Here is a 24,119-nt window from a genome sequence, read left to right as displayed (position 1 = left end):
ACTTGAATCTCCTTGATCTGCCTCATGACTTTTTCTATCTCATAAACATCAGTTTTTCCTCAGCAAAGAGAAAGCAGAATATAACTTTGAATGTACAGACACAGATTTTGGAAGTATATTCGTCTGACACTCAGAACACTATAGTTGTTCTGTTTTCAAGCCTAAAACTTTGTTTGTTAGACCAACTGCATTACTAATTTTACTTTATATTGTATTTCTACAAGTATAGTATCTATTTTAAGGGTAAAGAAAGATCGGTGGCAGAAACAGTTTTTATAAAGCCACCATATAAATACCACTGAAGAAATTGTAACAAAACACTATAGTGTGTAATCACAAAGCCAGGATAGTTTGTTTTTTTCTAACACCCAGTTATCACAAAGTATTTTGCAAAAAGTAGGATTAATCTTGCAAAGAATTTTATTTCTTTGAACTTCCTTAAATTACCTTTCCATTTTCTTTGAGTTTGTGGTTGCTGTTATAATTAAGTTTTGGATATGACCATTGCTAGCGTTTCTAGCTCATTACTGTTTCCCTTTTTCTTCCTGAAGAGGCCCAGCTTAGAGGAAAATTTACCAAACCTCTTTCATAATCTTCAGCGGCAACACTATGATGAAGAATAAAACAGTACGTTATTAAAATCTGATGTTCCTGCAATCCCAACAAAATAAAAATTCTGTGTTTGGCACATTTATATACAGCTTCTGTGTCTGTATCGTGATATAAGATTTATCTACCTGCTATTTTCTCTTGACTATTACAGTTCAAGCTGTATTTGCTAGATAAATGCCAAATAGAGGACAAAACATAAAACAGTTTAAGACACTGCGGCTGCTGCATGTTATCTTAGTTATTATGAAGGCTATAAATACTTTCTAGTTTATCACTTTACATATTCCTCATTTTCTAGGCTTAGATAGAGAGAACAGAATCCATCAATGTTATTTATGACATGTGATGAACACTACAAGTCTGTTTTTCTTTTTAATTAACTTTGATGTTTACTGACTATAAAAATTGCCTAGGGCAAGAGGACAAAGCAAAGCATCAAAATGCTCTGCAGATGTGAGGTGAAATTAAAGCATGCATATATCCTGGTGGTGATGAACTCACAATATCTTGCATCACCATCACATTTCCATAATTTGTACTTTTTACTTAAAATAACTAAGGTAAACATCTAATTACAGTTTTAGAAATAATGATATGACTGGTATTTTGAGAGAATATCTATAGAGCATCTTCATTTTGCTTGCTTTCTTAGTTCCCTCAGTCATTTTTCACATTTCCAAAAAGTACATTGAGGCAACAGGTGAGAGGGCAGAAGGATGCATAGCTACACTCCTTTAGCAGGCCTAGTCCCTGTGTTCTTATCCCCTGCTTCCACCACCAAATGCTTTTGTCTATGCCCCAACAATCAAAACATACAGAAATACCTTAAAATATTTTTATTATAGGTCTGTGTCATCATTTGTGTGGGTGAAATATACCACCAAAAAAAATCAAAACTTAAAACTGCTTTTGAAAAATCACAGGGCAGCTGGAATGTCAACCCAAATCAGTGACCTAGAAGCTGCCTAAACTGTTCCTCTGCTATGATCAATGGAGAGAGAGGTCCAGTAGACAGTGCATAGCTAAAGTAAAGAGAATAGCTTGACTCCCTAAGGCATCTATTCCTCTTCATGTGAATTGTCCCTAAATAAGTAACTTGGGCTAAATGACCAGCAAGCTGAGGTGAGATAAATTGGCCTAAGGGCCAAAGTGCACCTTTAAGTAACAAACTTTTAAAAACGTGTCCTTCATTAACATTGCCATTTGCACCTCATTCTTGCAGGAGAACTTGGTCTGATATACATACAGGAACGTAACAATTGTTCTGTTGCCTGAAATACTTTCATAGAAATGAGTTAAACATAATTCTATCACAGCTATTTTAATCTTTCAAGGGAACACAGAGTTAGAGTAATACAGGGAAATCCCTCTACAGTCAACATGTGTCAAGTTAAGCTTATTTCAATAGTGCTAAATAAGGCCAGTATGCTCTAATATTAGGATAAAATATCTACTGTATTCCAATAATTAAACACAAACTGAACATACAAAGAAGGTAGAGATTTATTATCCTGTTATCAACATCAGTAAATAGGAATGTAATTCTTAAATATGTACTATAATAAAGTAAAAGGTATAAGAAATTTAGTAAGACTCTATGTTCTCAAGAGAACCAAATTTAAGCTCTGTTATGAAATCCATTACAATTCATACTTCAGTGTATTGCAATCCATCTCTATAAACATATACAAGATACATAATCTCATCAGGGTAATTTCAAACTGTCCTACAAAAAGAGTCCCAACATTTCTAAGAGCTGAATACAGTAAGCTTACAATTTGTGCTTGTTTGCACTTCCCTTAGGATTTACAGCACAACCAGATCAGAGAACCTGACTCTCACAACATTTTGGTCTCTGACTTGCAGACTAGAACCCAGAGTGTGGACAAAATTCTGCATGCAACAAGAGCACTTGCTCCTTTACTGACCTCTCTCCAAACTTGTAACATGATCATGAAGCAATAAAATGCTATTATCTACTTCCTATGGACAAGAAACCAAAAGAGTGATATTAAGGGCATGTCTAGAATAAGGCAGAACTGAACATATGTTTAAGGACGCTTATGACAGCACACTGTTAGCAAGGTTCTGTATTTCTCACATGGATTCTTTCTCATGCGGATTCTTCCTCTGATGAGAGGAAGATAAGAATATTTGATTTTAACAAATAATTTTTAAAAATTTAACTCCCCACACCTTGATGTGATTTCATTATTTTACAGTTATATTAATGCATTTATCTGCCAGTCATCATGAAACATCTACTATTTAGAACTACTCTAAGACTTTGAACAAATTAAAGCCCAAGGCATAGAAAGATTGTGATAATACTGCATCATGTATTACCGTAATTAACTAAATTGTATTACTGGATATTATGCTCTGTGGATGGTAGTTTCCAATGATTTTCATTACCTCTGCTCCATACTTTAGATGCTGAATATTTATTCAGCTTAAACTCTAATAATAGGTCATCAGAATGTTTCTATTACTTTGTCTGTACCTCTCTTTTATTTCTATGACTGTAAAATGCCAACATATAATTTAATAATGAACTGCCAAGAAGATAGGTAAATGTTTACCCAGAGTTTTCCAGTCTGAATAGCTTTCTTTTAAATTCTCTTAGCCTCTTTTAAGACTGTGCGATAAACCCTTAAATTCTCTTAACCCACTCTAAGGCTGTGCTATAAACCATGAATCTATTCATAGCTGGGATCATTAATGAGTAAGTATATTCCTTCCTCTAAAAAGAACTGGCAAAGGCGTAGCATTGCCTCATTTTCCCCCTTCACTGTCAATTACACACAAAGTCACAGAATAAGCTTCTCACAAACCAGGCTTCCTAGCTCTTGAATTATGGAAAAGTAGAGAACATGGGCACTATTTCATTTGTGCTCAAAATACTTAAGCCTCTTTTGGAAAGAAAAGGTTTCATGAAAGACAGAGGATTAGTCATAAAACGGACATAGTCTCTGTTTATTCTCTACAGCATAGGTCAGCCATAGGTGTTTTCCAGACTGACTGTGAATTTGACTAGGGGAATTTATTCATGAAAACAGAAGTCAACCTGAGTTGGGGAATATTTTTTCAGGTTTTGGTTGATTTGGGGTTTTTTTGTGTTTGTTTTGGTGGGTTTTTTGGTATATGGATTTCTTTTTCAATTTTGATTTTTGTTGTTGTTGTTGTTGTTCCTTTGGTTTTATTATAACAGAAAGAAATCCCCTCTTCAGGAAAACAGTATCCAAGAAGTCATACAGATGTGCTGTTATTCCATGGGACAGGGAAAGTCTGTCAGTGAAGACCTTTACTGTCTTCACTGTCTTACCTTTCTTCATATATACACAGATCTTAAAATATTTAAAGTTTTAGAATAGGATTTAATTATTAAAAATAAAGAACATCAAACAAACACAAAAACACCAAATAAACCCTAACAGTAACATACTTATACATTGACAACACTTTCTGTAATCCAGCAGAAGGAACAAAATTGAAATAATATTCAGTCTCCACATTTTCATAACATTTGATCTCTTATTGCAGTATCTGACTCTTACAGTATTAGAAAAATAAACTGGTTTGGTGGGAACTGAAACGAAAATCCAAAAATCTTCAGACTTCTACTGGGAAGATGAGACTATAAAGGCAGAGCACAAAGCTGGTGTTAGAGGACAGATAATATAGGAGTCCATGATATGTTATATGTGAGCGAAATTCTCGTATATGTTAGCATATGTGTTCTACTGCCTCCTCAGTAAAGGTTCTCTGCCCTAAACACCAAACAATTTTACAGATTGATTTATTTGGCTCTCAAAACAGCTTTCCATAAAGCCAACATATAAATAAATATTTTAAGGTTCTCTAGGTTGACTTTTTAAAATTGGAATCTTCATATTTAACAAAAGAAAAACTGGGAAAAAAGATTTTGAAAGCAATTTTTCCATCACAGGTTCTCTTTATTTTTTTCTGTATGTCTTAGTAGTAGTTGCCTAGTTTATGCTTCCTGTAAAGTCCCTTAAAAATCATTCCAAATATAAGCACAGAAAAAATAACTATGCAGTCCTACAAATACTGAAAGATTAAATTTTCCTATCTATCTTCCCCAGCATCTTAAAAGTGCACTGCTTTTGATGAAGATGATAAGGAAGGTAGAGAGTATAAGTTTTGCTTGACAAAGTTATATACAAATATTAATTAATGAAAGACATTGCCAGAATCTAGAGCGTTGGATGAGTTAGATCTGGATGAGTTAAATCTAGAGTTAGAGAAAAATAAAAAATGACAGAAGTCCAACAATTCTCCTTTTCTATGAGAAAAGTCTTGCTCAAATGCTAGGCCTTTTCTTTTGGGAGACAAAATAAATACTTATAGATTCACATTACAGGAAAAAAAGAAAATCTGGATTTCCTTTTCTCATGATATCTTTCCTTTTCTTCCTCCAGATCATAGGCTTACAATGCCTTATACATGGGATCTACATTACAACCTATCATAAATGTACCTCACTCAGTAGCCAGATTGTCTAATTACTGAGCCAGAAATTCAGTGAGAACATATGCCTCCTGGATTTGCAATTTTTTCTTATTAATCTTGCAATGAACTGTAAACTGTTGGTTGTATCCTATAACAACAGCCTTGTAAATAATTAAACTGTCTTCTCTAAAGGTTTTATGAAAGTTTGAAGTGAATCTCGATTATGTTTAAAAAAGGAAAGACAGCAAAATGTTTTCTTCAGAGATTCAAGGACTCTGAGACATGCCCTTGGTCCAGATTAGCATGGCTTTGATGATGTTCTGAAAATGTGAAAAAAATTACCAGCTCTGTGAGGATTTCAGAAAGGCTGAAGATTAATTCCCTAGAATGATAAAGATTAAAAAAAATGAAGTACTAACATTTCTAGACATGTTCTTACTCAATTGCTTCCCTTATTCCAGACTTTCTGCTGTATAATTGAGGATTTCTTTTCTCTGTTATCACCTTGAAAATTGAGCATAAATATTATAGATTAAGTATTCAGATTCTAATTTCTAATTTCTTATGGTATACAACTTCAGAATGCTGTCCAATTATTACTGAAATTCCTCTTTCTATCCATAATCCAAAAATGTTGTTTCTGATTTGAAACACTCCTGTTACCTGTGAATGGTACAATCTCAAAATGGAAGATGATCTACCACATTTTGATTTACATAGAAGTAGTCAGGGACTGCACTTTTAAACAAACTTGCAATTTAGACTTCAAGTGCTAGGTTCCTTTAAAAACTGTTTTAAAGCACTCTTGAAAGTCTGAAGAGTCCTTCTGACTTTCATTAATGCCAAACTTGCTATAGTATTTGCTGACCTTTTTTAAAGGACCTTTCTGTATGTGATTACGTGTTATATATACAACAGCATTCTGCACAAAACTCCTAGATTCCCTCAGTGCACGTTAAGAAATTCACTAATGTTGGTAAGAGCTACACATTTCATTATGCACAAAGAAACCTTCTCAAGCGTACTCATGTTAGTATTGAATTCTAATTGAAAAAGATCATTAGCAATAATAGAAAAATGTTCACTATTTTAACTTTCAGTAAAGGCAAGATACATTTTATGACTTCAAGTTCAGGGGCATTTTCTGACCATCTCTTACACTGACTTTATCAAGCTCACAGTGACAAATGCATGTTGTCATAATCCTTCATTGTCACTGTGTACTGCTGCCCTAACAGCATCCACTCTTGTAAAACAGAACTGCAATCAAAAAGTTCAAAATTAATAGCTGTGAAATCTCAAGCACTCATAAGCATGTGTTTTTATCACTTCCATGCTCTGCAGATCGGGTACTCTTGTTATTTATTATTTGTGACAGTGAACAATTCCCACTTGCTTTAGAGAAAAAAGCGAAGAGCTGTTTCTATAACTAGCAAGGTGAAAAGAAAGATTTGAAACTGTTGGAATCATTTCACAAGAACAATGTACACAGCCCAGAAGACAGTTTTCTTCCAGAACACTATAATGTGCTGACTACAGGCAGTATTTGCTATTCCACCCTCTATAAAAGCTGTTTAAAAGCAGCTTTTGCAGTGCAATCTGAATTTGTGATGCACCTGAAATGATGGAGTTTTGGTACAGTACTGGGTCTGCTGTGTGTTTAATCACCCTCATCAACTTCACACTGGAAAAATGTGAATATTTATAATGCCTTAATGATGTAATCTGCACATCTGCTATATGCAGTTACTATGTGATCTGTAGTTGATCCAGAAAGAACTGCGGGACCCACACCCTCAACAGCTAGTCCACACACACCAGGGGAGACTGAAGCACTGCCTCCTGCTGCAGTTTGTAAAACATGGTCCTCAATCCCTGAGATAAACCACAGAATATGTAATATTACATGTAAGTACTTCTTTAAGTATCAGCAGTACTTTATCTTCTATAGAAGAAACTGTTTTAAGAGGAGCAGCTAAAGGAAAAAGCACGGCTATAATGTTTCCCTTGAGATTTCTTTTTATGCATTTCTTTCCAGAAATTAAACATGAAGGAAGTATCTCCAAACAACATATATTTTCAGTTAAAAAGGAAAGGTTAAATATGGCAACTGCAACAAAATTACTCCATCTGATGTAATATTAACATTCAGGAAAATCTATCATAGATCAGGACAGCAAGTAAGATTTGCCTGTGGGCAGTGCTATTACCAGTGCACAATTAGTTGCAGATTGGAGACACTAGCCTTAGATCTGTGCTCAGGCCTGTAATCTGTTTCCTAGCTGATTGAAAACCAACAGCTCCTGATGAAATGCTATTTATTTAGCTACTGACCATTTGATTAAATGTAAGGGTAATAATAAAGCTAGTAATGCCCAACACAACATGAAATGGTGTAGGCTGTATTTTAATTGAGACATTTCAGTGAAGGATAGGAAATTATGAAAAGAGAAAGGATATGTTACATGAGAAGCTTTTATGGCAAAGTCATTTTCTTTAGTTTAAAAAAAATAACCCACATTGTAAATGCTAAAAGGAAGTCTTTTCTACTGTCAATTACTATAAACCCGTCACAAAGTATGAATACTTAGTCCTTAATGCTAAGTCTTTCAAATCCTTGGACTTATTTAATTTATTTTTTCTTTGATAACAGATGGATTTTCTTTTATCCTTAGTAATTTGCATCAATAGTAGATCATGAAGTCTTATAAATATATAAAGCCTTTTAGAAATATTTGGTAGAGTGATGCTTTAGCCAGCCCTTTCATATTTCTGTAACATTAATTCTCCAGGAAGTTTACAGTATAATTTAAACAGTTCAGTCCCTTCATATATTTAATTAAGAACTAGTATAAAAAAATGCATAAATTTAGTATTCAAGGTTTGTAGAAAGGTGCACTAATGTGCAGTATTAGAAAGTCCAAGATAAATTTTCAATTCATTCATCAGCTTCTGAAGGGCCAACTGAATAAAGCATCAGCCAGTCTCCTTAAATAGGAGAACACAACTGATAAAATATTTTGCAATATAATAAAAAACAAAATATTCCTAATTTATGCTGGACAGAGGGATTTCACAGTGTTACTCATCTGCACTAAAGAACAAACAAAGATCCAGAATATTGGCAACACTATAAATAATTATTTAAAGACCCATGTTGCATGAAAAAAGATAAATTACATAAGCGTGCAGTGATCTCTGCAAAACACAGGATGGCAAATGCAGAGCCATTTTGTAAACACTTGCACAAGTTTCCTTTACTTCTAAACTAAAGCTGTCTTGTGTATTTCTTTTATAAATTCTTGTACAAAAGCACAGAAAAACACCACAAGTAGCAAGTATTTTAGTAGTATACCTATCATTTCTACCTATGAACTTGGTGAATTTAAAGAGAATGAATTACTGTGGTGCATCAAGCCCTAGTGAATTCCTGTCTGCTCAAGGGTCTGCCAGTTACTGAACCTATGGGGTGAACCCACCCATCACACAAACCCATATGCTGCAAAACTCCTACTGTGCCTCGGTGGTAATTCTGTCAGGCTATGAAGTACTACTCACATCTGCACTGTAGTTAGTCCAGATATGTTATTCTCTTCTCTTTCATATGCATCTAGTAACAAATTGAGCAAAAATACATGACCCAGGCTTTGTGTTGCAATTCCTTGGAAAATCATTCATATTTTAAAGACTCCATGAAAACAGGTACTGCTCTGTTTCAACCTGCTGTCACTTTTACTTATCAGAATTGATACCTGCTCTAGAAATAGATGAATTTTACTCAAATTCAGAAAAAATCCATTAAAATAAAATTCAATTTAATGGAATTTTTCTGTATATGATTAAAATTTAGTCTCTTATATTACAGGAAGAAAAGTAAAACACTCAGCATATAGTCAGAGGAGTTATCTGAGTGAATTTTCTAAATTCACTTAAGTGTGACAGATCTTACCCAAGATCTGGGCTGAGCATGTAATGCCCTGTTAAGTAGATATTTCTAGTTTCCAGTGAAATTATTCCCTCCATATAAAAACTCACAACATTACTTGAAAATTCAACAAATATTTCTCTTTCAAGTAATCAATTACTGTCCTTCTGTAAACTTGTACTGCAATTGGAATATAATTACATGCTCACTGAAAATAGCACTTTTCTAATCCAGCAGAATGATGGATATCCTCTCTCACTATCACACAAGGCACATGTTATGTCATTATAACCAATTTGGAAAACATGGATGGAGATGAGGAAACTGATTAACTATTTCATTACTCAAATTTTAAGGCAATGTAACCCCACTTAAAGCAGGTGTGACATGATCAGATCAGATGTATGTTAAAACCACCAAGACTGTAAAAGTTGTGAATAGCAAAAGTGTAAAATAGGGACTTAAAATATCACTGTGAAAATATAAGGAGCAGATGAACTAATACTTTTATTTTCTGTTGGTTTATTATCTGTATTTCCACTCTTGTCTTTCACCTTTACAAAGACTGCAAACTACAGAAGTATTTTCTCTTGTACAATATAGTGCTTTAAATGGGACTTGCAATAAACCAAGCCGTTTTTCCTAAGCAAATGGCCAGATTTCATCCAAAGCAACATTTTGCATTATGAAGTTGATAGCATAGTTTAAGGTCAAGGTTTTCTTGTAAATATGCCTACAAGAGGTAACACACAGCTCCATGAACAAACACCATGACCTGTCTGGGGACCAACAAAGGCAGCTTGACGTATGTATTCTTGCTGTACCATTAGTTTAAGCAAGAATGTATTCAATAACAAAATCTTACTTTTTTGAAGTGTCATTAAAGCCACATCATTTCCAGACCCTTTTAGAAAGACAATTTTCGATTTGGGTGTAATACATGATGAAAACCTACTCTGTTAATTTGCAAATTATATACATGCTGATAACTTAAATGCAGGGGATTAACATCCAAACTGATAAATTGGTGTTCTCTATCTATATTTTATTCTAATATTAAGCGTTTTCTGAATATTACAACACCTGACATAATTTACTGTGGTTAATACTAGCTAAATATGATTGACTTTAGAGACATTACCTGCAGTTTCACCTGAGATAAACATCAACCTGAGAGGTCTGACAATGAATGAAAATTCAGTTATTGCTTATATGTAATCAGGTGTCTGCACATGCAGATTCTGTTCTATGAATTGGCACGTGTATGGCACACAAATTTGAAAATTGTGCTGAAGTTCTCACAAGAAAAATAATTTTCAGCCCTGCCAAAGTGCACCACATGCACAGAGTGCTTAATTTTATTTCAAATATTGTTCCTTTAAGTAAACCAAAGGATTTAGTGATTGGCTTTTTGTTTGGCCTTGAGCTGCAGCTACAGAAGAGAGTCACAGAAGACACTCAGGTCTTGCATCATACACCCTGTGCGTGCAGCTCTGTGCAGACAGCACAGGAACTTTCCGCTACCTAAGCTGACATCAGGATGCTCACCCTCTCAGATAGCTGCACCATAACCAGAATGCCATGACAGTCTCCATAACTTCCTTTAGCTCATTTTCCAGCACAACACTGAAGTCAGAAACATAATTCTACCCCAAATTGTATCCTTTAAACGCATTGTCCTGATGAAGGGTCTTTTTTTTTACCCAAGGATAAGTCTCTGTGTTAAAGTAATTCTCTCAAGATTTGGTATCCAAAGGAAGTAGGGGCTACTTCTCGTATTTTACACTGCTCCAGAGCTGAAGAGACCTTGATATTTATACATGGATAGACAGAATAAATTACAGCACCCCCTCCTATTCCTCTTTGAGAAGTGCTACAACAGACAAAACATTTGACATATAACAGACAATACATTTCCTGGCCACACCACCAGTCCAGAATCTAATTTGAATGGAGTTTATGGCAGATTCTTCACAATAATCACACGATCATTCAAAATTCAGGTGGCAATTTTTTTTTACTTAAAAGGGGTACCATAAAGGAATTTGTTTACACATGACTGCAATATAATATTGTCTCTGAATTTTTAGCAGGTGGAACCAGTATTTCTTATTCTGGTTCTATCTATGAGCAATTTTCAGCATCAGCTAATACCTACTTTCTGTATCTAGCCTTAAAACACTAACTTTACATCATCCATAATTATCTGTAGATAATAAAAGACCTTATATCAAACACTGATAAATATCAATTTTATTGCTTCCTAATACTGCAAGAATGCTACTTGCAAGGACACATTCATTTCATTCAGTTACAAACTCAGATATTAGAACATTAAATCTGTAGCAAAATCTCATTTGACAGAAAAATGTTTGCCTTTAAAAAGTATACTCACTCTTATTAGTAGTTAATAAGGTAAATAAAGTTTTGAAAGACAAAGATAATGGTTTTCCTCACCTTCTAACATTTGTGCTGTTTATGATCCACTCTGAGTAAAACTCATCTTTTGGGGCTATGCTGCACCATTTTACAAACTAATGATTTCAAAATAGCTTTTTGCCTAAATGAGATGATTTTTTTTTTTACTAGTATAAACAATAAAAAAGTTACATCATTTTTACCTACCTTACAGTTTTAAATGGGGCCAGAACATTGTTTTTTTCAAACTTCTAAACAAAAATTTACTCTAAAGTTTTTCTATATTCTCCTTTCACAAAAAGTAATAATAAATGGTTCCTCCACACTGCTTCTATGTGCTATTTATACAGTTAATCCCTTGGGTTTTTAATACCTTCAAAAGTTGTTCTTAATTTTAATTTTAGATCTCTTGTCAGCGAAAATGGCCACATAAGAGTGAGCAAATGACTCATGCTAAGCACATCTCCACAGAGCTGGACAACTTCAGTGTGTATCACTGACATAATTCAGGAACTTGACTAACTCATACTTCAGTATAATCACATTTTGAGATTTTGACTTGTGTTCATGACCTGCTCTCAGTTAAATATTTTTAGAGGAAATTGCATTTAAACAAGAAAAAGTTTGAAATCTCCTCTGGATTACTGTGGTCTTATTCCATTCTGATTCTTGCCACCCAATTCAGAAGCCCCACTAATCTTAGTTACTACAGTATTACTGTGATATTTTGTCATCCACAACGACAAAATACAAGTGACCTTGGGAAGTATATTTCCTGAAATATATGAAAAACAGTAAATTAGTCCTAGTTTGAAATATACTATTATGCATGCCACAATTTTCTTTTACAAAGTTAATTCAAAATTAAAATAATGCAAATTTATATACAAAAAGTAGCAATAATTTAAAAGATTTTTTTGATCCTTGATTGTAGGTCTATTTTTGTCATTTCAATTATTGATTAAAATGAATGTATAGTATAGAATGTATAGTATATGCTACAAAAGTCTAAAATCTGATAACAGAAAACAAACTTACTCTTCCAGGAAAAAAAAATCAGGGAAGAAAAATAGAAAAATAACATATTCTCCTCATATGCTGAAATAAAACCATCTAAAAAGTTTTTTTTTTTAATAGAGATATGTAGAATATAAATTACATGGAACATATTTCACATAATATGGCCTAAGATTGAAAAAAGTATATTTTGCAGCTTTAACAGCTTCTAAATGTCTGTTGGAAGCAGACTTGCTTAGAAAATCTTCCTGGTAAATACTGTACTGGATTGCTCATATGCTTCTATCAGTATTCCCTATATATAAAGTCAAAATTATGTTAATCTTGTTAAGATTAGTAATTAAGTACTAAAATGTTTTGCAATTATAGTGAAGAATTCAGAGTACTTGTCAAGGATTTAGTTGACTTATAATGCTAACTACCTCTGAAGTTTGTTGATTTTCTTTTATATTTTAATGCTAAACCAAATTGATTAGTTTTATATGTCAAAGTGGCCTAGCATATTACTAAGTACATAAACCTTCTTAAACTTTTGAAAGAAAATACTTGAAGGAAAATGAGTGTGAAGCTGCAGAGATGAAACAAAGCTGTACTGATGGTCAAACTAGCAACTATCCCAAATACTAGAAAACCAGATAACTAAACAAAAACTTAAAAAAAAAAGAGAGAGGGAGAAAGAGGAAGAAACACACTCAGAAACATAAAGACTGACAGCAATAGTAAAGCTGCTAACCATGGTTATAACCCAAGTTCTCTATGTATAATGCCAGAGAGCTGTCTGAGTTGATAAATCAGATTCTATCCTTTTAAAGATGTTTCTTGCTACCCTTTGCCTATAATAGTACAGTTCTTTACTTATTCAGAGCATGTATCCTCCTTTACTCAGATCCTGTCCCTTTTGGCTCTGTACATCTCCTGGGAGTGCAGAATGATTCAGTGGTAACTTAGTCATTTGTGCACTGTACAAGATGATTTTACTGGAGAGGAAAAAAATAAAAGCTGCACTTATCAGTGGAACACTTTCTGTTAAATAAAGATAATTAAAGCATCAATGATACATCCATTTCATGTTTAATTAGCCCCTCTCTCATCATAATTTGCTACTGAAGGTGAAATGTGGGTCACTTTTAAAAACTAATTGTAAAATATTTAACATAATGCAAAATGAGAACAGAAAATTGAAAATACTTCTGTACGTTTTTCACTAAACAGTATGAAAGTTAAATGTATGAAAGAAGTCACCAATGTAAATGTTTATACTGAATAACAATGTTCTCGTGGTTTTTTTTTGACATGACAGTTAGTGCCACAATTACGTTGTTATTTTTATTATTATTACTATACTGTAGTGTATTTACTTAGCTTAAAGTTGTGAAAAAAATAATTCTTTAGAAGTGTTTGGGAATATAAAAAATAGCCTTTGAGATAAGCCTCTCTGTGTATGTGTGTGTCTGTACATAAACAAGAGGAAAGATGATGCCCTCCTGTATGGTTAAACTGATTGCCTCCTTAATGGATGAATTTGGGGTGCTATTGGGGCTGCAGGGTATATGTGCATGTTTATGAGGAAATTGATCCATTTAGTTTATAGATTGACATACATGATAACCAACTAGTCAAAATGCTACTGCAATATTGCAGCAGACTGATTAATGTTTGAAATTCTATGAAATAAATTAACTGGCTACTGAACAAGGATTTTTTCCCAGAAATTAATTTCTATGTATTTCACTTTCAGGAAAGTAAGACCTTTAAAGTAAGACTTATATGCATATAAAATATTATATGCATATAATTTTGATTAGAGTCAATAGAAGCCAATATCTGATGTACAGTAATAATTCTGTGTAGGAATTCCTTTACTGTTTCTGTAAGTTCCACTTATAGTGACCAATATCTTTTAAATAACAAGCAAAAAAACCCTCAGCATTATAGCTGAAGTGTTTTAAATAGACAATAATCATTTCTTAGTAAAACAAATAAAACAGAAACCAAGATAAGATGATGGCCAAGAAATATAAACATTTAAAGAGTGTTTAAAAGGCCTGCTCTTCAAAGAGTGGTTGGTAACATATGGATTCATGATCAAAATTTTCACTGAAATAAAACTGCTTATATGACACTATTTTGCACTGTGAGACAAAGAGGTGAAGTATATATTACAAAAATATATCTGTAACTAAATGATAAAATAAACAAGTATTTACAATTAAAATTCATTATGAGATCTATGATTAAGTATGTAGCTCTCCAAGCTGTTAAGTGATTCCCCTTAGGCACTGAGCTTTCATTATCTTTGGCTGTCTTCGCAGGAAATCCCAGTATCCAGGCTCCTCACAGGCAATGTGCAGCACCTGGAGGTTTCAAATTTTAAATCCGTGATCAAGAAAAACACTTAAACTCATCCCCATTCAGTAAAACACTTCTGTACAGCTTTAACTTTTGGCAAGTGATTAAGACCTGTGGAATGCTAAGTGTTTTAAACATTTGTAGTGCTTTACTGAGAAGGAGAGAATTGATAAGTGAGAGGCTAAAAGAATATTTCCGAGTAATACCATGCTAAGTAAGACAAGGATAAGAGTTAAACTTGTTAACGATCTCCTAAAAATAGTGGCTGTGAAATGTCAGAAGTCTACTGAATACAGAATTTTGTTTTAAACTTTATACAACATGATGTCAGAAGGAGAGTTACAAATTGTTTGCAGTTTTCTCCAATTAAGTTCTTTTATAATGTCCTGTATCAAACATGATGTATTTTGAAACTCATATAAGAATTCAACACCTTAAAAATTAAGTATCAAATCATGGGAATGAAAACAGCCTGTGTCCCCTGGGGTACAGCAGTCGGTCATGTAACTAGAGACTTTATTCCTGACTGCTGTATTGTAGTTATAGGAAAGTATCAGTTACCAATTCTAATTACACTAATGGGTAATTAGCATCACTCTCATCTCCAGTAACTTAGAGCAGGTATGTTCTGCTGTGTCCACTTATTTGTTCTAAAATTTTATACACTGTCTAATGTGTCCTTAGAACAAAGGGAACTGACAATGAGTAAACAAAGGCAGTCTTAGAGATTTCAAGTTGTCTCCCTACCACAGTCATACCATTATGCTCCTGGTTCTGTCCCACAAGTACAGCAGAAGTAGGAAACAATCTGATATGCACCCCATTGGAACCCTTTATCTGCATCTGCTTCACATTTCTCTCTAAACAATTGTGCTGAACAAGAGCTCACGTGGTTTGGGTGTTAAAAATCCTCAGGTGTTTTGCCTGCTAAACTGAGAAATACTGTACTGTCAATGTTTGACATGTGAAAAGTGTACATTTTATTTATTGTTTATGCAAGTAAGTCTTAATGTCTTCAGTACTATGTAAAATGAGCAAAAGGATACAAATGTCACTCAGCAACAATCTGGCAAGTACACATAGGAAAGTGGAAACAGAGGGTTTGTGACGGATAGACTCTCCCATAAAGTCTGTTATTTAACACTACCTTTACTGTTTTCTTGGACAATTTCCAATTTATTTGCATGCTTTACAAGTGTGAAAATACTCTCTACATATGTAAAAATAAATAGATAAGACGTTAGAATACTGGCTATAAACTACTTGAATAAGTGAACATTCCTAACAGGCTAAATATTTAACACAAGAGAACTATCAACACTGAGAAACTGGTTTGCAGCAAGCAAGTAATGGAGTAATTCAAGATGCACTACTTTGTAAAAGTGCAATAAAGCCATTTTCTTCTACTAAGTTTTCTCATATATTTTATATCAAAAGAAATCCTTGGAATGTATTAAGTAACTCAAAATATATTACTGTATTATAATTTTAAACAAGTTTGAGGATTTTTTATCAAGCAAAACAGAAATTTGTAATATGTATTCCTTTACCTTTCCTACTCTTAGAATGCAAATCATTCTTTTACACTGAAATTAAACTACACTTTAACAGATTATAATCCATATGTTTAGATGAATTGCTGTATCAAGAAAGAAGTGATATGTGATTAGCATATATTCCATTGCTACTTTTATTCCAGCGTTTGCTACAATGGCATAATCTACTCTGTGCCTAATAAGCCTTGCGAGATGAAAGATAAAGAACTTAGTAATTTGTATTTTATACAGACTATTCTCAAACTGAAATTGTGATGTACTCTCTAGGACAGCATTAATGAAATGTGTCACACAGAAACTACTGTGTCAAACGTTCTATAAGTCTGTATCACTTGCATAGCCACATATGCAAAGGCACTGGTGGATATTACAATCACCATTTTGGTGACCTGAAAGACTGGACAGGGTGGCTTATACAATTAGTTTTATGCTACTATATTTTAAGTATTTCTGAGCAGAATGCAAATACTGGCAACACTTGTAAAACCTCAGTTTTAGTAAACTAGCAAACATTTCAAAGTATAAAAAATGTCATCGTGTACCATATTTGCATGTTAATAAGTGGAAAAGAAAACATTTTTGTGAAACTAGTCAGAATTTCCCTGTTCCAGACTTGGATGTGTAGTTACATGAATCAGCATTCATTTGCCTCTAGCTTCCTGTGTAACATGCATAGTGGTTGAGAAAACGTTCAGGATGTTATCTTAGACATACTATCAACCAAAAAGTACTCCCCCAAAAAAAGAAGGACCTCTGTTCAGGGTACATAAGCGTCTTATAAAATAAACGGAAGCCTTCACTTAGGAGCTTGATTCTCCTCTGTGCTATCCCTATCTTATTTTCAAGGACTGTAAAGACTGTCCCTACCATCACCAGTTTTAGGCTATGGGAGCTTCACTGAACCGAGCCCTGGCAACACAGCCGAGACCAGAGCCAGCCACTCGTGGCACCCCTGAAGGCACATTTCGCTCCGAGAGGTCTCACGACTACAAACAGAGCTATGCAGCAGCTGGGCGAGCAAATTAGGGCCTCTCAGCGTGAATGAAATTTCATGAGATAAGCAAGAGGGGCCGAAAAAAAAAAGCAATGAGAACACAACATACTGAGGTGCGATCTAAACTAACGCTTATGTGTATTCAGAGCAACTGCTGCAATGAGTGCAAATCTCTGTGGTGTAAATTAGAGCACAGATAGGCTGTGTAGATTATTTAAGCCTTTGGTCCTAATGAAAGACCCGGTAATTACAGCCATTAACGCTTCAGCGCTGGGGCTGCAAATCCACTCTCACCCACAGCTTTAGGAAGCGTCAGGCAGGCAGCACCCCCTTTTCCCCGAAACAACTGGCTGCCGAGGCGAAACTTTCCTCCTCAGGCGGAGCTGACACATCCCTAAGGCTGGGAAAGCATCTCGGTGGGGGAAGCGCCGGGACAGGCTGATGGAGGCGGGGCCGGGGAACGGGAGGGGGATGGCGGCTCCGCCTGGTGGGGGGTCCTGATCTCCCCTCGACCCCCCCAAAACCGCCGGGTTTGGCCTCCGGGCTCGCGGCTGATAAAGGCATCTCAGGCTGCCTTACACTTCGCTGTCGGGACTGGCGACAGAGCCCGGCCCCCGCGGCCGGCTGCCGCCGCGCCTGCGGCGGGGCAGCGCCGGCTGCACGGACGGGCTGGTTGGCTGCCGGATCCGATAAGCGGAGGCAATGATAAAAATTACAGTAATAGCAATAAAGATGTCTGACTGTCCTTCCTTCGTGCTGTGTGTTGGTCTGTGCACCTGACAGCCTGCCTGGAGGAAGGGGGGCGGGGGCACCAGACTGAACGGGTCACTGAACCTGGACGGGGTGTGTGCCTGTGCCAGGGCGGGAGGCGGGGGGACGGGGGGACGGGCATCCCGGCTCCTCGCCCGCTCTGTGTGCGTGTGTCTGCGTGCTGGGGCCCGCGGGGTGCAGCGCTCTTACCTGCTTGCTGTACTTGCTGCTGGCCTGGCAGCTGTACTCGGAGCAATGGTCCGAGCCGATGGAGATGTTGTCGCCAGCGCCCACGAAGGTGTTTGCTGGGGGCAGGTCCTGCACGGCCTGGTGCTTTTTGCCAGCAGTGGGGGACTGTGGGTGCAGCTGGACCGTGGGCAGCGGTGAGCTCGACTTGTAGTGCCTGGCCAGGTCAGGGCTGCCTGGGCCACCGTTGACCGAGCGATATCGGCCCATGCCAGGGCTGTCCGAGAGCTTCTCGTTCACACTGTCGTAGCGCTGCCCATTGGGCTTGGAAGCCTCAACAGTAACAATGCTGCTGTAGAGGGGCTGCTTGCCCTTCTTGCCTTTCTTGTCCTTCTTGGGCTTCTTGGCCTTGTCGTGCTGCTGGGGGGTGAAGAAATCCTCATGGTCCTTCTTGCCGGCCTCGTAGCCGTGCTTGCCCTTGGATCGGCAGTAGCGGGCCATGACCACCACGAGGATAAGAAGGATGACGGTCATGATGCCAGCCACCACGCCAATGACTATGCTAAGCCTCTGCTTGCTCAGCTCATAGCTGGGATCACCAGCAATGTCCTGGGCCAGTGGGGTGTGAAGGCTGCGAGCCACCTGGCTCTCCACCACAGTGGCATTGGACAGGCTCTCATTGACAAAGACATGGAGCAGGGCAGTGGTGGACTGGGGGGGCTGCCCACTGTCATTCACCTGTACAACCAGGCGGTGCAGGCCATAGTGCTTGGGGGCCAACTTGCCCACCAGTGACACCACACCACTGGCCGGGTCTATTTCAAAGAGTTTGAAGGGGTTGCCCCCAACAATGCTGTAGTTGAGGTCAGCGTTGAGACCTGTGTCAGCATCAGTGGCGACCACTGTGGCCACCACAGTGCGCATGTTGCTGGAGGGTGGCAGCACAGTGTAGGAGCTATTGCTGGGGAAGGTGACAGTGGGTGCATTGTCATTCTCATCCATCACAAAGAGAGACACGGTGGCTGTGGCAGACCGTGGTGGCTCACCCCCATCCACTGCCTTCACCTTAAAGGTGTAGCTGGTCTGCTGCTCACGGTCAAAAGAGACAGTTGAGAAAATGGTCCCAGTGTCATTCTCGATGGAGAAGATGCCAGCTGCCTGTTCGTGGTCTCCAGGCTGAATGGAGAGGCTGAGCTCGGCGTTGCGGCCCTTGTCAAAGTCCATCACAGTCACCATACCCACGGGGCTGTTGGGCTGCAGGTTTTCTTTCACATAGAAGGTGAACACATCCTGCATGAAGCGCGGCTCGTTGTCATTGCGGTCCGACACTCGCACCACCACTGTGGTGGAGCCCTGCAGCGATGGCACCCCCTTGTCCCGGGCTGTCACCTGAAATTCATAGGTGTCCCGTTGCTCACGGTCCAGCACTGCTTGCACCGACACATCCCCAGAGTCAGGGTCAATGCTGAAGATGCTGCCCGGTGCCTCTGAGGAGAGGGGCGAGGCCTCCAATGAATAGGTGATCTCAGCATTCTTGCCACTGTCCGCATCTGTGGCAACCACTGTGGCCACCCTCTCACCAGGCAAGTTGTTCTCTGGGAAGGAGACCTCCAGCACAGCCTGGCTGAACATGGGAGGATTGTCATTAGTGTCCCCGACCCGCACCAGCAAGGAGTTGTTGCTGGACAAGCTGGGGCTGCCTGAGTCCACAGCCACAATCACCACATTGTAGTCACGGACAGCTTCATAATCCAGAGGGGCCGAGGTGTGGAGGAAATACTTGCGCTTATTCTGTGGCTCCCCTTCACCCTCACTGGCTGGTTTGAGCTGGAAGGGCACATCGCCCACCACGGTGCAGGTCACCACACCATTTTCACCCTGGTCCCGGTCTGACACCTGCACCAAGGCAATGGGGGTGTCCACCAGCACATCCTCGGCCACGCTTGCCACCCCGTCCCGGAGCGGGATGCGCCCGATTTTACGGATGTCGATGGTGGGCACGTTGTCATTTTCATCCCGGATGTTCAGCACGACAGTGGCCTTGTCTGTCTTGGGGGGCTGGCCCCGGTCTCGGGCCATGACAGTGAAGCGAAGCTGGTTCACCTCCTCCCGGTCGATGCGGTGCAAGACGCTGAGCCAGCCCGAGGTCTCGTCCAGCCGCAGTAGGCGCCTGACGGACTCGGTGGCCGCCCCGAAGACATACTCGATCTGCCCGTTCACTCCCACGTCCAGGTCGGTGGCTCGCAACTGCAAGATCGGGGTCCCAGGGCTGCTGTTCTCCGCCAGGTCTGCCTCATAGACGCTCTTCTCGAAGCGGGGGCTGTTGTCGTTCACGTCGGTGATCAGCACCCTCAGGATGGCCTGCGAGGACCGTGCCGGGTCGCCGCCGTCCCGCACACGGAGGCTGAGCTCGTAGGAGTCCCGCTGCTCCCGGTCCAGCGCCCCCTTGACGATCAGCTGCGGCTGCTTCTCCCCGTCCAGGGTGTCGGCCACCTGCAGCTCGAAGACGCTGCTGCGGGCCGCCGCCTCCGCCTCCTGCCGCCGCTTGCTGCCGCCGGGGAAGGGGGCGCTCTCGGGGGCCGCCGCGGCCGAGCCGCCCCCGCCGCCGCGCCGGCCGCCGTCCCCGCCGGGCTCCTGCAGCAGCTCGTAGCGCTCGATGCCGTTGCGGCCGAAGTCCCTGTCGGTGGCGGTGGGGAGCAGGTAGAGGGTCCCCACGGGCCGGTTCTCCTCCACGGTGAGCGTGAGGACGGGGGAAGGGAAGGTGGGGGTGTTGTCGTTGATGTCCAGGATGATGACCCGGCCCTCGAAGAGGTCCACCCAGCTCTGCGAGGGGCCGATGACAGACACCTCGAAGTCCAAGAAGCACTCGTTCTCGTCGAAGATCATCTGGCACTGCGGCAGCTTTTCGCGGTCGATGCGCCGCTCTGTGGTGCTCAGCTCCCCGGTCATGTTATCGATCTTGAGATAGTCGGAGCCCGACTCCAGGCTGAATGTCACCTCTCCGGAGCCCGTCACGATCCCCAGGTCGGAAGCCACGTTGCCGATGCGGATGTCGGCGGGCCCCTCCTCGGCCAGCCGGTACTTCAGGAGCTGCTTAGCCGCTGCGAGGCTGACCCAGAGCGGCGGAGGCAGGAGGAGCAAGAAGCAGCAGCAGCAGCAATGCACAAAGCGAAGGAGGGTCCGCATCTTCCTCATCTTCCTCGTACCGAAACCCCCCGCCCTCCTCTCACTCCCACCTGCCCCCCAATAAACTCCCCTGATAAGCCAACAGTGCGGCTGAGAGTCCAGGTGATCAGTTATAAAATCCTTCTATTTCTGGAAACTTATTGTCTCATGACTGGTGCAATTGGTGGTCAAAACCCTGCTGCTGGCTCCTCTGCTGCTCTCCCTGCCTTCCAGTTACGATATACTTACAGTTCACGGGACAGTGGATTTTGCTTTTTAAAGATTCATCTCAGTAGATAGGATGGGATTTTCCTCCTCCTCCCCCTTCTCCTCCTCCTCTCTGATTTTACTGTAATCACTTTGCAAGGTTTGCAATAAAAGCAGGAGCAGTACTGTATGATTCGAAGCCCCCCAGGTCGTCGTCTTCAACACTAGAGTTAACTACAATTCACACACTCTCTCTCTTTTCTCTCTCTCTCTCTCTTTCTCTCTCTCTCTCTCTCCCTCTCAGCCGTTTACGAGCAAGGCAATAGCTTTATTCTTCCCCCTCTCTGCACACACAGGGAAAAAAATTGTGATTTGCTTTATTCAAAGGGCTTGGGTCCGGGAAAACTCCAAATCCTCTTAGCAATAGGCAGTTCTTAAAAAAAAAAAAAAAAAAAAAAAAAAAAAAAAAAATCCCAATAATGTCGGTAGCTGCACAGCTGATAGGAGAACCCCGAGTATTACAGTGCAGTCCACAGAATATCCCCTTTGGTTGGCAGAAAAGCACCCAAATCCATCTTCAGAGATCGCTTAAAATGTTCAGCTCTTTCTCCGGAGCGGATTTTTTTTAACAACTCTGCGCAAGGTCATTAGTCACAAAGCAACGATACAGAAACTGCAGAAGCCGTTTGCCCAGAATTTGCGAGGCTGGAGATAAGAACATAGACACACAACAGTCCCAAGTTTGTTTTTGCATCCGCAGTTTGTGTGTGTGCCTTACCTGCATTTGCACTGCATGTGTTAAAGCAATCTGGATCTGCAGCACTGAGAGCGATTCACAAATGAGATTGCAGTCTCTCTCTCTCTCTCTCTCTCTCCTCTTCCTTCCCGTCCCAATGCAGGTAACCAGATCTGAACTTGATCCTTTCAGTTCAAAGGTTAGCAACAAAACTATGTGTCCAAAGGCGATTATTGGTCTCTCGTAATTATACCCGGAGCGGAACAAGATGTAACTGGATCCCCCATGTGAATTAACACAGATTCTGAATTACATCCATATAAAGCGGAATGGCAAAGGGGAGGGGAAAAGAGCCGCGACGCGATTAAAAAAAATACAGAGTTCTATTTGCAAATAAAATTGTATCAGTCAGTTGTTTCCTGTGATCTGCACCGCCACAGTGGGTGAAATCTGCAATTGTGTATTCCCTCCTGTGTCTTTCAGAGAAGTGTGGATCAGACGCTTTCACGGCAGACCGGCTTGTGCTTTAAAATGTTGAATGGCAATTGAGAAGCTTCCCACTCGTAAGGAAAAAAAAGGAAAAAAAAAAAAAAAAAAAAAAAAAAAAAAAGGAAGAAGAAGCGGTAAACCAGCAAGTTTGCCCAAAGTGGAGGGAGCTGCTGAAGCCTCTCTCGGTAGCTCTTCCCTGACGCTGCAGCAGCAGAGCCGCCTGCGCTACATACACTCAGAAAGAGAGGGAGAGAGAGAAAGAGGGAGAGCAGAGAGAGAGAGAGAGAGAGAGAGAGAGAGGGAGGGAGGGCGGGAGGGAGGGAGGTGGAGGAGGGAGGACGAGTCAAGCGCTGCACTCCAGAAAGCTCAGTCTTACCCTCTGTCTCTGCTGCTAGTGCTGCAAGTGGGATAGCTGCTCATCACAAAACACCAGTTCAGTCCTCAAAACCGATCCTCATTTCACGCCCGAGTGTTGCTTCTGTGGCTTTCTCAACCCCGTGATCTGTAGTGATTTTCTCCTATCCTTTCCCTCCCCACGTCCGCTATAGACTGTGAATCGAGCAACGATTTTTAAAGCAAATGTTTGTTCGCCTTTCTTTTCTTCTATTCTGCATTTTGCGGAATCAAGCTGGTAAGGAAACTCGTTTTGCAGATTCCCACCTTCCCCTGTTGTGTCGGTGCTTTTGTGAAATAGCTGCAGTCACTGTAACTGCATAAAACTCCAGGGAGGAAGGGGGACTGCCTTAGATCTCAGACTTTCGTCCTGTTTCCTAGTGCTGTTTCAGCCCCTCGGTCTTTGTGATTGTGTTCTTCCTATTACCATGTTTTGAATGTGTCTTTTCAGCATGTTTGTGGGTATCCAAGGAGAAAAAACAACAACAACAACAAAAAAAAAAACCCTCGGAGAATATGATCAGGAAGGGAGTGAGAGGGTTAGTAGAAGAAACACATGTAAGAAGTAACAGATTTATTTCCGAACACAGACTTGCTGCTTCGATGATTGCTAAAATGTAGCGTCACCTACCTGGGTAAGTGGGAAATAAACTTTAATGGTAAAGCTCTCCGACTCAACTTTGCTTATTCTGACGTCTCTAGTTCGCGTCTCCTTTTGACTTTGAGCCATTTAATCGCGTACGGCTTTTGTGTGCTCCCGCCCTACCCTTGGTGATGCCTGGCTCCTTACCTGTCCTCTCTGCTCGGAGCCCGGAGAGAAAAGAGGGAGACTCCGGGGGCTGCCGAGCT

General features: G+C 39.9%; 1 protein-coding gene across 5 annotated transcripts in view; it reads right to left on the bottom strand.

The window, feature by feature from the left end:
* PCDH7 (protocadherin 7) overlaps positions 1 to 23,632 on the bottom strand; it is a 266,653-nt gene extending 243,021 nt beyond the window's left edge. For 4 of the 5 annotated variants that reach the window (XM_030948518.1, XM_030948521.1, XM_030948517.1 and 1 more), the window contains exon 1: positions 18,305 to 23,632. In XM_030948518.1, the coding sequence (XP_030804378.1) occupies positions 18,305 to 21,475 (3,171 nt within the window). In that variant the 5' untranslated portion in view covers positions 21,476 to 23,632. Of the gene's footprint in view, positions 1 to 12,615; positions 14,800 to 18,304 lie in introns of those variants that run through there. The other variant, XM_030948522.1, reaches the window with a different exon arrangement.
* Between the last annotated feature and the right edge of the window lie 487 nt (positions 23,633 to 24,119).

The sequence above is a fragment of the Camarhynchus parvulus genome, chromosome 4 (assembly GCF_901933205.1).
Source record: "Camarhynchus parvulus chromosome 4, STF_HiC, whole genome shotgun sequence".
Classification (NCBI taxonomy): Eukaryota; Metazoa; Chordata; class Aves; order Passeriformes; family Thraupidae; genus Camarhynchus; species Camarhynchus parvulus.
Note: the sequence above shows the minus strand (reverse complement) of the source record. Positions and strands in the feature narration are given on the sequence as shown.